The sequence below is a fragment of the Phyllostomus hastatus genome, unplaced genomic scaffold (genome assembly GCF_019186645.2).
Source record: "Phyllostomus hastatus isolate PE091 unplaced genomic scaffold, TTU_PhHast_1.1 phas_scaffold_261, whole genome shotgun sequence".
In the NCBI taxonomy this organism is placed as follows: domain Eukaryota; kingdom Metazoa; phylum Chordata; class Mammalia; order Chiroptera; family Phyllostomidae; genus Phyllostomus; species Phyllostomus hastatus.
In genome coordinates, this window is record NW_025334021.1 from 266,119 (window position 1) to 279,689 (window position 13,571).

Below are 13,571 nucleotides of genomic sequence, written 5' to 3' on the forward strand. Positions count from 1 at the left end.
TGTATGTAACCATTGGTCTATGTATGTATCTATGTAACTTTCAATGCATATATTTATCTATGTATCCATGTATCTGCATAAGTATCTAAGTATGTATATATCTATCTATGGTACATATGTATCCATGTACCTATCATTTCTCTATCTACCTGTCATTTACTTTTCTATCCATCTGCCTGTCCTCTGCTTCACTATCTACCCACCCATCCCCTCTATGTACATGTTTATCTATCATCTATGTATCTGTTCTTTACCTATCTATCATTTATCATCTCTTTGTATCTCCATACACCTATTTTTTTATTTATTTACTTTATTTTAGTCATTGTTCCAGTAGAGTTTTCTGCCTTTTGTTCCCATTCTAGCCCACCCACTCATCCCTCCCCACCTGCCTCCCACTTCCAGCCCTCTAGTTTTTGCCCATGTGTCCTTTATATTTGTTCCTGTAAACCCTTCCCATTCTCCCCTGAAATTCCCTCTTTTCTTCCCTCTGTTCTCAAGAGAGCTGTATGGTTCTGCCTGCCCGCCTGTCAGCCTAGCCTCTATTTCAGTGACTTTGACTGTATTTTGCTGGTTTGTTTGTTTTGTTACTTGGGTTCCTATTAAAGGTGAGATCATATGGTATTTTTCTTTCACTGCCTGGCTTATTTTGCTTAGCATAATGTTTTCCAGTTCTATCCATGCTGTTGCAAAGGGTAGGAGTTCCTTCTTTCTTTCTGCTACATAGAATTCCTTTGTGTAAATGTGCCATAGATCTTTGATCCATTCATTTACTGATGGGCACCTAGGTTGCTTCCAGCACTTAGCTGTTGTAAATGGTGCTGCTACGAACATTGGGTACATAAGTTCTTTTGGATTGGTGTTTCAGGGTTCTTAGGATATAGTCCCAGCAGTGGAATTGCTGGGTCAAAAGGCAGATCCATTTTTAGTTTTCTGAGGAAGTTCCATACTGTTTTCCATAGTGGTTGTACCAGTCTGCATTCCCACCAACAGTGCACTGCGATCCCCTTTCTCCACAACCTCTCCAACACTTGTTGTTTGTTGCTTTGTTTATAAAGGCCATTTTGACTGGTGTTAAGTGGTATCTTTAATTTGCATCTCTCTGATAGCTAGTGATATTGAGCATCTTTTCATGTGTCTCTGGATCCTCTGTATGTCCTCCTAGGAAAAGTGTCTGTTGAATTCCTTTGTCCATTTTTTAATTGGGTTGCTTGTTTTCTTAGAGTGGAGTCGTGTAAGTTCTTTATATATTTTGGAGATTAAACCCTTGTCTGAGGTATTATTGGCAAATATGTTTTCCATACAGTTGGTTTTCTTTTTATGTTAATACTGTTTTCTTTCGCTGTGCAGAAGCTTTTTATTTTGATGAGATCCCATTTATTTATTCTTTCCTTTATGTCCCTTGCTCTAGGGGACATGTCAGTAAAAATGTTTCTGTGTAAAATATCTGAGAATTTCCTACCTACGTTCTCCTCTAGGACATTAATGGTGTCACAGTTTATATTTAAGTCTTTTATCCACCTTGAATTTATTTTTGTGTAAGGTGCTCAAGTCCATATAGCTATCTTTTATTTATATCTCTATCTTTATCCATCTGTGATGCAGTTAATACATTGGCCTTTAGATTGACATGGGTTCAGCCTGGTTATGAAATATCTCAGTAGAAAAACCTGTCAGAAACCAAAACCTCTCTGGACCCAAGGAGGGGATGTTAGAGTTGGGCCTGGGGGCACCCAGACTCACTTCCTGTGATACTACAGAAATGAGCCCATGGTGTGGCCACTGCACATTTCCTAACCTGTAGGGCCCTGTCCTCCCACCCAGAGGACAAGGACAAAGAGGACAGTGAGAGGCTGGTTATAGACCCCAATACCACCCCCTCTTGGACCTCTGTGAGTTGGAACACAGGGGCAGATCCCTGGGAAAAAAACGGGTGGCATTCAGGGTGGGGTCCAAGCCCCACCTCAGTCCAGTGTCTAGTCCAGGACCTTCTGGACCTTGGGAAAGAATCAGTCATGCAGGCTCTGCCAATCTCGGGCACCTGGGCCTGAGTGTCCAGAGGGGGGACTAGGTCCTTTAACCTGTTCTGACCCCAGGAAGGGACAGGCCCAATACAGAAAGGCCATGGGGTGTCTGGGTGGGAAGTGCCTGGGAACTTGAGTGACACCCCTCAGAGGAAGGAACCTGCCCTCTGGGAGTCATGTGGATCAGGGTGATTTGGAAGTTGCAGTGGAGACAAAGTCTTTCCCTGCAGCACACTGACCTTGTCCCCCAGTTAAGGAGACTAAACAGTGGACATATTTACCCTGGGCCTTTGCTTGGCACTCTCTGCCTGTGCTGGGTGAGCCACACCTAGGACAGGACTCATTTTTACACCTCTAATCCCTCCCATCCCAAGGGCCACTCTGACTGGAGTCCTGTGGGTTCCAGAAGGGACTGTACTGTGGTTCAAGTTGAGGAATGTCCCTCCCAAGTCTCTCCTGATGGCTGCAAACACCCCCGGCATGTCACATTGGTCTCCAGACCCCTCAGAGCTAATAAATGCAAAACTGGACCCCTGGTTCTCACCCATTCACACCTGACTCCTCATCAGTCTGTTTCTGTTTTCTCAGTGAGGGTCGAGGGTCCAGCACCAGGGAACACAGTCACCCTAGATTCCCTGTATGTCCCTCCTCATGTCCCTCCATCCCAGATCCCTGCTGATTTCCCTCCACGTGTCCTCACATGTCCTCACGTTTCTGCTAGGGTCTGTGTCCCCAATCTGAGCTCCCTCACTTTCCCTTCCACAGCAGCTCCTGAGGTATCCAGGGGACTCTCCCTGCCACCACTGCCCTGTTCTGTCCTGCAGGTGAACTTAGAGAAAATATTGATGACTCTCCTTTACATCTGAAACCCTCACTTCTGGTTGGATTGCAGACACATCAGATCCTTTATCAATGTGATTCCTCTGGACATGTCTACCTCTAGTCACCTCCTGCCCTGCTCTGTGTCACCCCTTATGGCCAGACACATTGGGTTTCTCTCAGTTTCTCTTGTCTTCCATTGACAAAGATATATCAGAGATATTCACACAAGAACAACAATTGAACACAAAAGCAGGGAAGTTGGTGGTTTTCCCAGCTGCACATACTCCATGAAACAGCGGCAGAGGGTCTGGGATCTCATCTCTGAGGCATAGTCCCTTTGAGATGTTGCCTTACACAAGTCACCTGTCATTCTGCCAGTGGTCTCATCCTGCCAATAAACAAATGCAGAAAGTGGTCTTTCCTTTAGAAGCAACCACACTGCTTCCATCTGTTGTCAGGGACAGGAATGTGGGGACACAGGAAACAGGGCCCCAAGACCCACAGCAGGTGGTGTGTCCTGAGGAGGAAGTGCTGGCAAGTGAGAGCCCCTCCCTCAGAGGAGGCTGCCCCAGAGCCCAGGGCTGGTGAGGGCCTTGCTGTGTATGGGGGAATGGGGGCGTGTCTGCCAAGTGCTGACCCATGAGGGGGCTGGCTGGGTGGGGAGGTGATGGGTCAGACAGGAGGCAGTACAGGCAGCTGAGGACAGAGAAGCCACCTGTGTTGGTCGTTAGAGGGCAGGCCATCAGGTGCTCTGGTGGCAGCTCTCTGTCTGCCCAACAGAAAGGTAAGTTTGGGCATTTGCTATCAGGAGTACTAGGAATGTGTAATGTATTCACAGGACCTCATGAAAAAGGGAGGGAGGGAGATGCCCCTTTTCTCTGTAAGAGTGACTGTCAGGAAGTATCACAGGTAAACCCCACACCTGCTCTAGAGAAGGTGTGTCCTTTCTGCCTAACACACCAAGGCTCACCCGAGTTCTGTCTTTCCGGCACCACTTAGAGAAGAGAGACCATCCCGCATCCTGCCCTCACCTTCCCAGCACGTATGAGAGGGCCTCCAAGGGTCTTGTCTTCAAAGTGGGTGCAGAAAGGGCTGGGTGACGAGGTGGACCTGTGTGCACCTCTGACAGCACCGACCACAGACAGTGCCTGTGATCTGTGAACACAATCACCACCCAGCCCTGGTGAGCACAGCCATCGGCCTCTCCTGCAGCCCCACCACTGTTCTGGGCACCGTCTCAGCGCTGCTGCAGTCCCCTGGTCCCTGGTCATGGGTACAGCCCCCCGCACTGGGCAGGGCTCCAGTCTCTCTCAATGTCTCATAGGAATTGTACTCAACCTGCACTCAGGACCATCTGCATTAGCTCTTCCCCTTTGCTCCAGGACGTTGATGTAGCAACTCCTGGAAAACACCTGACCCCACACTTCCTGACCACTGTGCCGGCTTCACGCTCTGTCCTTCATTCTCCAGCTCCAGGACTGTGCAGCTGCAGGTCTGGCCATGGACCCCCATTGCAGCTCCCTCCTGGCCCTCAGTGAGTTCTGGAATGGAGGCATAATGTCCCGGATCAGAGACTGTGGGAGCCTAGGGAGGGGTTTCATCCCTTTTGAGTCCTGACTGCAGCACAGGGGACTCATGGTCCCTCCTGGGGGTCTGATCCCTCAGCTCTGTGCCCTGACCCAAGTCTGATCAGGGAAGGTTCAGTCCTGGAAGTGGGTACCTGGGTGTGGGGACAGGTTCAGACTGAGTACCTGTTTGGGAAAGGGCACTGGGGCTTTGTTGAAACTCAGAGCAAGAAGAGGGCTGTACTCAGAGGTAATGCTGAGGAGGGAGCTGGACATTCACAGGGGCTGAGCCCTGCCTCCATCAGGGCCCCTGAGTGCAGCCCAGGGAGGAGGCCGGGCGCTGGGCATCTTTCTCACCACAGCTTCTCCTCCAGTGCTCTGTCTGGCCCAGTCCATCCACATGCAGAAGGGTGAGTCTATCTTTTTAATCTCACTTTTAAAATATATGTTGTGTTTTCTGGCAAAGTATTAATATTCCTTAGAGTCCTCTGATGGCTTATCTTCAGCTAGGATGAGACCCAGGCCCCTCTCTGTGTCTGGATGATTCTGTTTTCACCCTGTCTGCCCCACTGATGAGCCAAGACACAGCCTTTCCATTACTTCCACAAACACCCTTGTCTCACTGGACCTGACCTCCTCCCAAGCTGACTGTCATCTCAGTGGGCTGGGCTGGTTCACATTGGCCTTCAGCTCTGTACCTCTTCCCTGGGACTCCCAGACAGGTTAGCTGTCCCTCGTTGGACCCAAGGACTCCTACACTCACTCAGGGTGTGTGGCTGTGGGTTTGCGTGATCCCTTCATCAGTCTCTGTGCTCCCTCTTCCCTCCAGGCAATGAGGCAGGTCCTTGTGTGTGAGTCTCATGTTTGTGGGGCCAGTCCCACATGGAGCCCCTCAGTAGGTGGATGGAGAGGAACTAGGATGTGGATGAAAGGATTAGGGAGGGAGGGAGGGAGTGAACTAGTGGGAGCCCTGTCCAGAGCCTGCTTCTATTGGGGATCCTGTGCTGTGGGTGCCATCTTCCTGTTTCAGGGATACCAGTCCTCTCTTCCACCCTCCCCAGCCACTTGGCACACATGGGGTCTCAGGACCCTCAATACTAGAAATGGGAACAGGTTTCGAGGAAGGCAGAGAATGTAGTGGGAACAGAGCTTAGTGCTGCTGTGAGAGGATTGCCTTGGGGATAGAAATCCCCACCCACTGGGGTCATGTGACCAGATCTGGGTGGAGCTCCACTCCTCTCCCTCTCACCACCTCTCCCCCTTGCCCCTGACTTTCAGTGGAGCTCTGCAGCCCTCTTTGGTCCCCTCAGTGCCTCCCAGCTGCCCTTTAGTCCCAGCCCAGATCACTCCCACATCTGAGACTCCTGCTTCCTTGTCCCCACAGGTGACCTGTCACCCTCAAACTCTGCCTGCCTCCTAGTGTCTCTGTCTGCTAGAAAGTGACCCTTGGCAGGGAGTAGTGCCCAGGACCCCAGGCTGCTCTGACTCCTCCTGTGTCACCCTGAGAAAAGCCCAATGTGTGACCAGGACTCGGGGTTCTGGGTCAGGGGGGTCACTCTGCAGTGATGAATGTCCACAGTCCCCTGGAGTGGTTGTGGGGGGTGGTGTTTGGGGAAAGGTTGGTGGAATTTTGAAAACTGGTTTGAGGGGATGGTTGCACAGCTCTTCAAGTTTGTTAAAGGCATGGAATTGAACCCTGAAAATGGGGGTTGGTGACAACTGGTGACCTCCCCCTGAGGGACCCTGAGATCTGCTCTGTTTCCTCCCAGGGATCCTGCCCGAACCCTCCATCAGTGCTGAGCCAGGACCTGTGATCCCCCAGGGACAGCCTGTGACCATCGTGTGCCGGGGCCCAGCCTGGGCTGACCTATTCCGTCTGGAGGATGAGAAAAGATCTGTCCTTGGGGATCAGATTATGGTGCCTCTACGTGGCTCTAATGGGACAGAGGCCAGATTCCACATCTCCGCAGTGAGTGATGACTCTGCCAGGAGTTATCAGTGCTGCTATCGCCAAGAGCCTGTGTGGTCTGAGCTCAGTGAGCCCCTGGAGCTGATGGTGACAAGTGAGGACAGCTCCACACCACCCTCAGGTTTGCTCCAGGTCCCTGCGTCCTGTCCCCACCCCTGTCCTCTGTCCCAGGCTCCATGCCCTCCTGCTGGCCCTCAGCCCTGTGGATCCCCTGCCCCTTAGCACTCCTGTCCCTTGGCCTTCACACCTGACTCAGGTCCCTGCAAACTTGGTCCCCTCTAAACACCATGATGGTCTGGACACTGAGCCCCAGCATGGGGTGGGCTGATCTGTCCCTGCAGGGCTGGAAAAAAAGCGTACTTTCAGGGACAGAATCCCTTCAAGGGACCATTGGTCGTTTAACTCAGAATGGTTTTCAGCCTTTTTTGTGCTCTTGGGCAGACTCAATGGGGACCCTAGGCAGTGTGCCCCCTATGGGTGGTCCATCCACCACTGCATAAGTCATGTGGTTTATGGGGTCCCTGACAAGGGCTAGAAGGTGCTTTGGGGGACCTCAGGGATGAGACTATGTGTTCTGTAGGTGGGGTCAGCTCCTCAGAGGTCCTGGAGTCAGGGTTTAAGTGTCTGGCTCAAGGAGTGGGGCAAAGGAGGGGGGAATTCTTCCTTTAAAACCTGCTATTGTCTCTCCCTTTGCTCTTTATGCAGCTGTGACTCAGACTCCCCTGGGTCAGTGGGCATGTCCAGTTTATCCTGACCTATGATCCCTCACTGACCTGGAAGACTGTGGGACACACAGTGGTCCTAATAGGTAGGGTTATCCCTCAGGACCTCCTGACCATGTGGCCAAGTGAGGTGGCTCTCACCCACCCTGTTTCTCTTTGGACTAGGGTCTGTGCTAATGTATGCAGGGTGACAGGACATTCTGAGGGGTGTCCTGCCTCTCAGACACATAGACACGGAGAATTCCAATGTGCTGTCCTCACACGTATCTGTCCCCTTTCCTGGGAGTCCAGGGGGTGTTCTCTGTACTGAGAGTTGTAGAGAAAGAGGGTGGATGTAGATGCTGTGGGAGCAGCAGGGCCAGGCTGAGAGGCACAGGCCAAGGAGGAACCTGGGCTCAGGGCTTCTCCTTCCCCCTCACAGGAGCCCCTCCTGGGCTGGGGAGTGGGGACCTCAGCCTGGGGCATCCCCTCCTTGGAGCTCTGCTGGGGAGTGGGCAGTGGGGAGAAGTCCTGCTTCTCTCTTGACAGGTGGATACTCAGGAGGCAGGGACAATTTGCATCCTCTAGAGGAAGAAGCCAGTTCAGCCTGGGGGTGTGAGAGTCAGGAGGGGAGACTCATCCTGGATCCGTGAGTGAGTCTCAGTTTGCAGCTGTGCCCTACACTGGGGCGCTGTAGGTGGCTGGTAGTGAAGCCTGGGGGTGCGGCCCAGGCATCATCAGGTGGGGAGGGCAGGAGCTGAGGGTTCCCAGGGAAGGGAGGGTGAGAAGGTACAGGAGAGAAACATCAGTTCTTTCTCACTCCCAGGAACAACCCCTGAACTCACTGCCCAGCCCACAGGAGCAGGCTCCTAAAATATTAAGTCCTCAGGGGAGAGTGCCCAGGGGGAGTGCTCAAAGGGACAAGTCCTGTCTAATGGAGAAGGAGTTCTGTCTGGTAGGTCCTGGGCTCACCCAAGCCTTACCTGTCTGTCAGTGACCCCCTGTCCTCTGCTTCCAGCCCCTGCCTCCCAGAATTACACTGTGGGGAACTATGTTCGCATGGGCCTGTCTGGTGTGGTGTTGCTGATCCTGGTGGTGATACTGGCAGAGGCTGGACATATCTGGCACAGGTGACCACACCCCCCACAAGAATGGAGACAAGAAAGTGAACACCAGAGAAATTAGACTCCAGGCCCCAGGGGGACCCGCCTCCCCCCAGGGCCCCAGGCTCCCACTGGAGCCCAAGAGACCCAGAGCCACGCCCATTCTGTGAGTTTCACAGTGAACTTGGTGAGGCTGCCGTGTGCACGGGACTCTGTCCTCAGAAGGCTGCAGGAGCAGCGGGGACCAGGCCTCCTGTGTGGTCTGGCTCCTTCTCCAGGGTTTGGCTCCAGACCTGACCCTCACAGCCCTGCCCCACTCCTGCCCGGGTCTCCCTTCTCTCCCAGATCTCAGACAGGCCCCAGGTCCCTGCAGCCTCTGCCTCCCTCTTCCTCCTCCTGGAGCCTCAAATTCTCACCTGCTTTCTGGGGACTGGGTATGTGCTTCTGAAGACTTTGTTCCGGCCCACACCTGTCACCTGTGGAACTGCACCTGCTCTGGGCCCCTGCTCACTCACCTTTGCTCCTGGAATGGCCTCTGCCTTCTGCATCTGTCCCCTCTGTCTCAGGTGACTGGGACCTAAAGACCAGGGAAGGGACGTGGGCCAAAACCACAGTGAGATATCAAATCACACTCCGAAGGAGAACTATTGTTAAAGTCATTTTTAAATGGTGGGCACTAGACTTACTGTGGGGATCATTTTATAAGGTATGTAAATGTCTAACCCCTATGCTGTACCCTTGAAATAACATACTGTATGTCGACTGAAATTGAAAATAAATTAAACATAATAACCTAAAAACAGCGAGTGTGGCAAGGCTGTGGAGGAGAGGGAGCCCCTGGGCCCCCTGGTGGGGACACAAAGTGGTGCAGCCTCTGAGTGGATCTGCAGGGCTGCTCCTCAGAACCTGAACAGGGAATCTCCCTCCCTCCAGCAGCCCCCGGCAGGGTTCCCATGCAGGGAAGTGAGAGCAGGGACGTGGACACTGGTACATGTACCCCCAGGACAGCGTGACTCATAAAGTTCAAGGGCATCACAGGCTCCTCAGACCTTGAGGAGGAAGCAACACTGGGTCCCAGTGTCGGCTCCTGAGAAGGCCCCACTGGCTTTGAAGACAAGGGAGCAAGGGGTCCCTGTCACACAATGCGGGGTCTCTAGACCATAGAAGACGAGGGAGGGATGCTCCCTTGAGTCTCTAGGAGAGAAGGCAGTTCTGAGGACACCTCAAGTTCAGCCCTTTCAGATTCCCAACCTCCAGGACCCTGAGATCACACATCCCCCAGGCTGTGAGCCACTACTCTGGTGAGCATTTGTCAAAGCATTGAGGGGAATCTCAGGAACCTGGCGTCCCACACTCTGGGGTCTCAGGACGCCCTAAGCTTCTGGCAACCAAGGCCGAGGTTTCCTGAGAATCCTCTGACCTCACCCCCTGACGTTTCACCAAAACTGGGCCACCACGGTTGGCAGCACAGCCGCCCACGCTGTGGGCTCCTGGGTCTGGTGGATGTGGCTTGACTCTGAGATGCTGTGTGTATGGCTGCGCTGCACCCGCACTGGGTCCTGATGCTGCCTGGATGCAGGACACCACGAGGGCCAGTCACCTGGTCTGCTGTAGAGTAGGGCTGGGCAGGGAGACTCCAGCCCTCTCCAGTCCCCTCAGGACAGCAGACAAGAAAAGGAGGCCCCCTTTGCTCTCACTGAGACTCCTCCTCTCCAGGGAAGTGCTGGTCCCTCTCCACTCTGAATCTGAGCTAGTCCCGGTGAGGGAGGAGCTTCTCCAGGGCAAGTGTGCTGCCTGCAAGGTTCCTGAGTCCTGCTGGGAGCTGGGGCCTCCTCCCTGGGAGATGCAGCTCAGCTCCCCAGACTTCTCTAGGGAAAGTCCTTTCCCGCTGTGCTTTCTGAGACACTTGCACTCCTTAGCTGGGCCCCGTCGCACTGTGTAGAATGACAGGGAGCCTAGGCCCATCTGTGCTCCTGCTCTGGACCAGAGGCCCCCACTGTCTCGGGTCCCTTTCATTGGGAACAATAATTAGAAAGCATGACCTCGGTTTAAGTTAAGTCAGGGCTACTGGGGTTTTGTCCCTTATGGACCACTTAGTATCAGGGAGGATGTACCCTGTCCATCCACACAGGTATCTCCCACCTGGGTAATGTTACAGGGTCATTTATGTTGTACCTGTGTCCCTTATAGGAAAACCCAATTCCTAGCAAAGTCATAGATTTCCTTTTTATATTTATTGGTTTTACCATGTAGCCATGGTAAGTGAATATCAATAAGCTCATATTTATTTTTATTTGTTTATATTCATGTCAGAGTGTGTTTTTCATTTTTTATGACTTAATTGTATCTTATGTATGTAGAATATTTTCAGGTTTCAGAAGAGACAACTGCCTGGAATAGTACAATCAGAGATGACCACTTGATTCTATTCCCTTCCCCTTGTACCCCCACATATCAGAGGTGACTATTTTTGTTAGTTTCTGGTTTGTAGAATGAAAAAAATAACATGTGCAAAGCAGGTAAATTTATGTGTCTCTTGTGCAAAGAGACACACAATCTATTTTACCTACTTTGTCTGTTTTAAAGATTTTATTTATTTATTTTTAGAGAGAGGGGAAGGGAGAGAGAAAGAGATGGAGAGAAACATCAAGGTGTAGTTGCCTCTCATCTGCCCACTACTGGGGACCTGGCTGGCCCACAACCCAGGCTTGTGCCCTGACTGAGATTCGAACCAGTGACACCTCTCTGCACGTCAGCAGCCAATCACTGAGCCACATCAGCCAGGGCTGTGTGTATCTTCTTCATCTATTGATGGGCACTTAGGCTGATTCCGTAGCTTGACTATTGTTAATAATGCTGCAATAAACATGGCTGTAATTTTATCTGTTGAGTATCCTGCTTTCACTTCCTTTGGATATACACCCAGAAGTAGAATTGCTGAATGCTATAATTGGTCTATATTTTTCATTTTTTGAGGAACCTGCATACTGTTTTCCATAGTGGCTGCATTCATTTACATTCCCACTAATGGTGCATGAGTGTTTCTTTATTTCCACATCCTTACAAACACGCTCACCTCCAACTGGTGTAAGGTGATAGTGCATTGTGGTGTTAATTTGCATTTCCTCGATGATTAGTGATGTTGAGTATCATTTCATGTGTCTGTTGGCCATTTGGAAGTCTTCTTTTGAAAAATATTTACTTCCTGTGCTCTTTTGTAATCATTTCTTTTTGTTACTGAGTTGTATGATTTCTTTATATATTTTGGATATTAACACTGTGCTCAATATATGTTTGCAATTTCCCCTCTCCCTTCTGTAGGGTGTCTCTGTAGGTACAGAATCCCACTCAGCTGGGGAGCCAGGCACTCACTCACTCCTCTCCCTTTCAACTTGACATAACTTTGGGAGAGGACCGGCAATGAAAAAGTTCTCTTTACCCTTTCAAATGTGCCATTCTGAATCTACCATAAGGGCCAAGATGCAGATTTTATTTTATTTTATGTGTTTTAAAGATTTAATTCATTTATTTTTAGACAGAAGGGAAGGGAGGTAGAAAGAGAGGGAGAGAAACATCGGTGTGTGGTGGCCTCTCACACACTCCCTGGGTGGAGAGCTGGTCTACCACCCAGGCCTGTGCCCTGACTGAGAGCAGAACTGGTGACCCTTTGGTTCACAAGGCAGTGCTCAATGCACTGAGCCACTGTAGCCAGAGTGCAGATTTTATTTTTAACAGCCTCTATCAGCTCTGGTCTTCAAACTGGGTGAATAAAGTTTTGGGAGACACAGTGGACCTGTTTCCCATGAGCTAGAGGAGAGGCCACAGGGCCAGCATATTTCTCCTCTGCCACATAGAATGCACCCCAGGCTGTCCCCAGCTCCAGAAAACTACATGGAGTGTGATTTCAAAGTCTCTTCCCTCTTTACATTCCCATAAAGGCAACGTTGGCTGCAATGTGATGGGAGAACCAACTGCTCCTCAGAAAAGACCACCCATCTGCTAGAGAGTTGAAGCTCACTCAGGACAGCTTGAACTCTCAATGCTGCTGTATTCCCGTAAGAATTGTGTAGGAACTCAGCCTTCAGATTCCCTCCCAAAGAGATGGCTGTGGGGAAGAAAAAGGAAGCAGCTGGGGACAGTCCCCAAACCAAAGGGGAGAAAAGTGGACACTGCCCATCACATTCCCTTCCCCAAACTAGTCCCGGGACCTCTGTGTAACTGTGAGCTTTCAGGTCATTTTAAATTAAAAAATAGTTATTTGATTAAATAATAATCTAGCAACTGCAGGGATGACATGCATAAATATGTGTTTACTGACCTCCCCTTGCTTTCACACTCGGTGTGAAGCGTGAAAGACAGAAAGACAGAAAGCGTGAAAGACTTGCTTTCTGAAGACAGAAAGCACAGGTTTGTGATGGGGCGGGGCTGCCAAGGGGCAGAATGAGTTGTGGGGAGGATGCGGGAATTGTCTAGACACTTCCTCATCTCTTCCTTCATCAGTTCCGTCCTAGGAGAAAACTGTGGAAAACGAACAAAATAAAACAAAGAGGTCCTGACTGGTGTGGCTCAGTGAGATGGATGTCATCCCACAAACCAGAGAATCTGTGGTTCAATTCCTGGTCAGAGCACCTGCTAGGGTTGCAGGCTGGGTCTTCATTTGGGGAAGTACAAAAGACAAATGATTAATGTTTCTGTCACATATCGATGTTTCTCTCCCTCTCTTCTCCCCATCCCTCTCTCTAAAAATAAACAAAATCTTAAAAAAAAACCCCACACAAACAGGAACAGAGAGACATTGCTAAACTACAATCCTGGCCCCACTTGCTGACCCAAAAATGTAACCTGTCTTTAATCTGAGTGGTCTCTGAGTTCACCATGAAGCTGAGACTGAAGCTTCAGAAGGAAGATCATTCCCTAGAGAGCACTCTGGGGTCCTGCAGACAGGCCACCTAGTGACCCCGTTCCTGCTGATGAGCCCTGCACACAGATGCCATTTGCCTCACTGGGTGCAGCACCAACACCCCACAGTGTCTTTCAGTTTCTCTAATATGACATATCCAACTTTCACCAAGGACTGTCTGGAATTAGCTCTTCCCCTTTGCAGGAGGATGTAGCAACCCCAGGAAAACCCATGACCCACACTTCCTGTCCACTGTACCATCTTCAGGCTCTGTCCTTCACCCTCCAGCTCCAGGGCAGTGCAGGCTGCAGGTCTGGCCATGGGTCTCCATTCCACCTCCCTCCTGGTCCTCGGTGAGTGCTGGAATGGAGGGATAATGTCCCAGGACAGAGGGGGTGGGAGCCTGGGGAAGCGTCTTCATCCCTTTTGAGTCATGACTGCAGCCCAGGGGACTCCCAGTTCTTTCACAGACTCTTTGACACCTCAG

General features: G+C 50.9%; 1 protein-coding gene across 1 annotated transcript in view; it reads left to right on the forward strand.

The window, feature by feature from the left end:
* Window positions 1-6,061: 6,061 nt before the first annotated feature.
* Window positions 6,062-13,571, forward strand: part of LOC123804978 (leukocyte-associated immunoglobulin-like receptor 1) — a 29,818-nt gene continuing 22,308 nt past the window's right edge. The window contains exons 1-3 of the mRNA XM_045817424.1: window positions 6,062-6,119; window positions 6,181-6,384; window positions 13,103-13,115. Of these exons, the coding sequence (XP_045673380.1) occupies window positions 6,062-6,119; window positions 6,181-6,384; window positions 13,103-13,115 (275 nt within the window). The remainder of the gene's footprint in view (window positions 6,120-6,180; window positions 6,385-13,102; window positions 13,116-13,571) is intronic.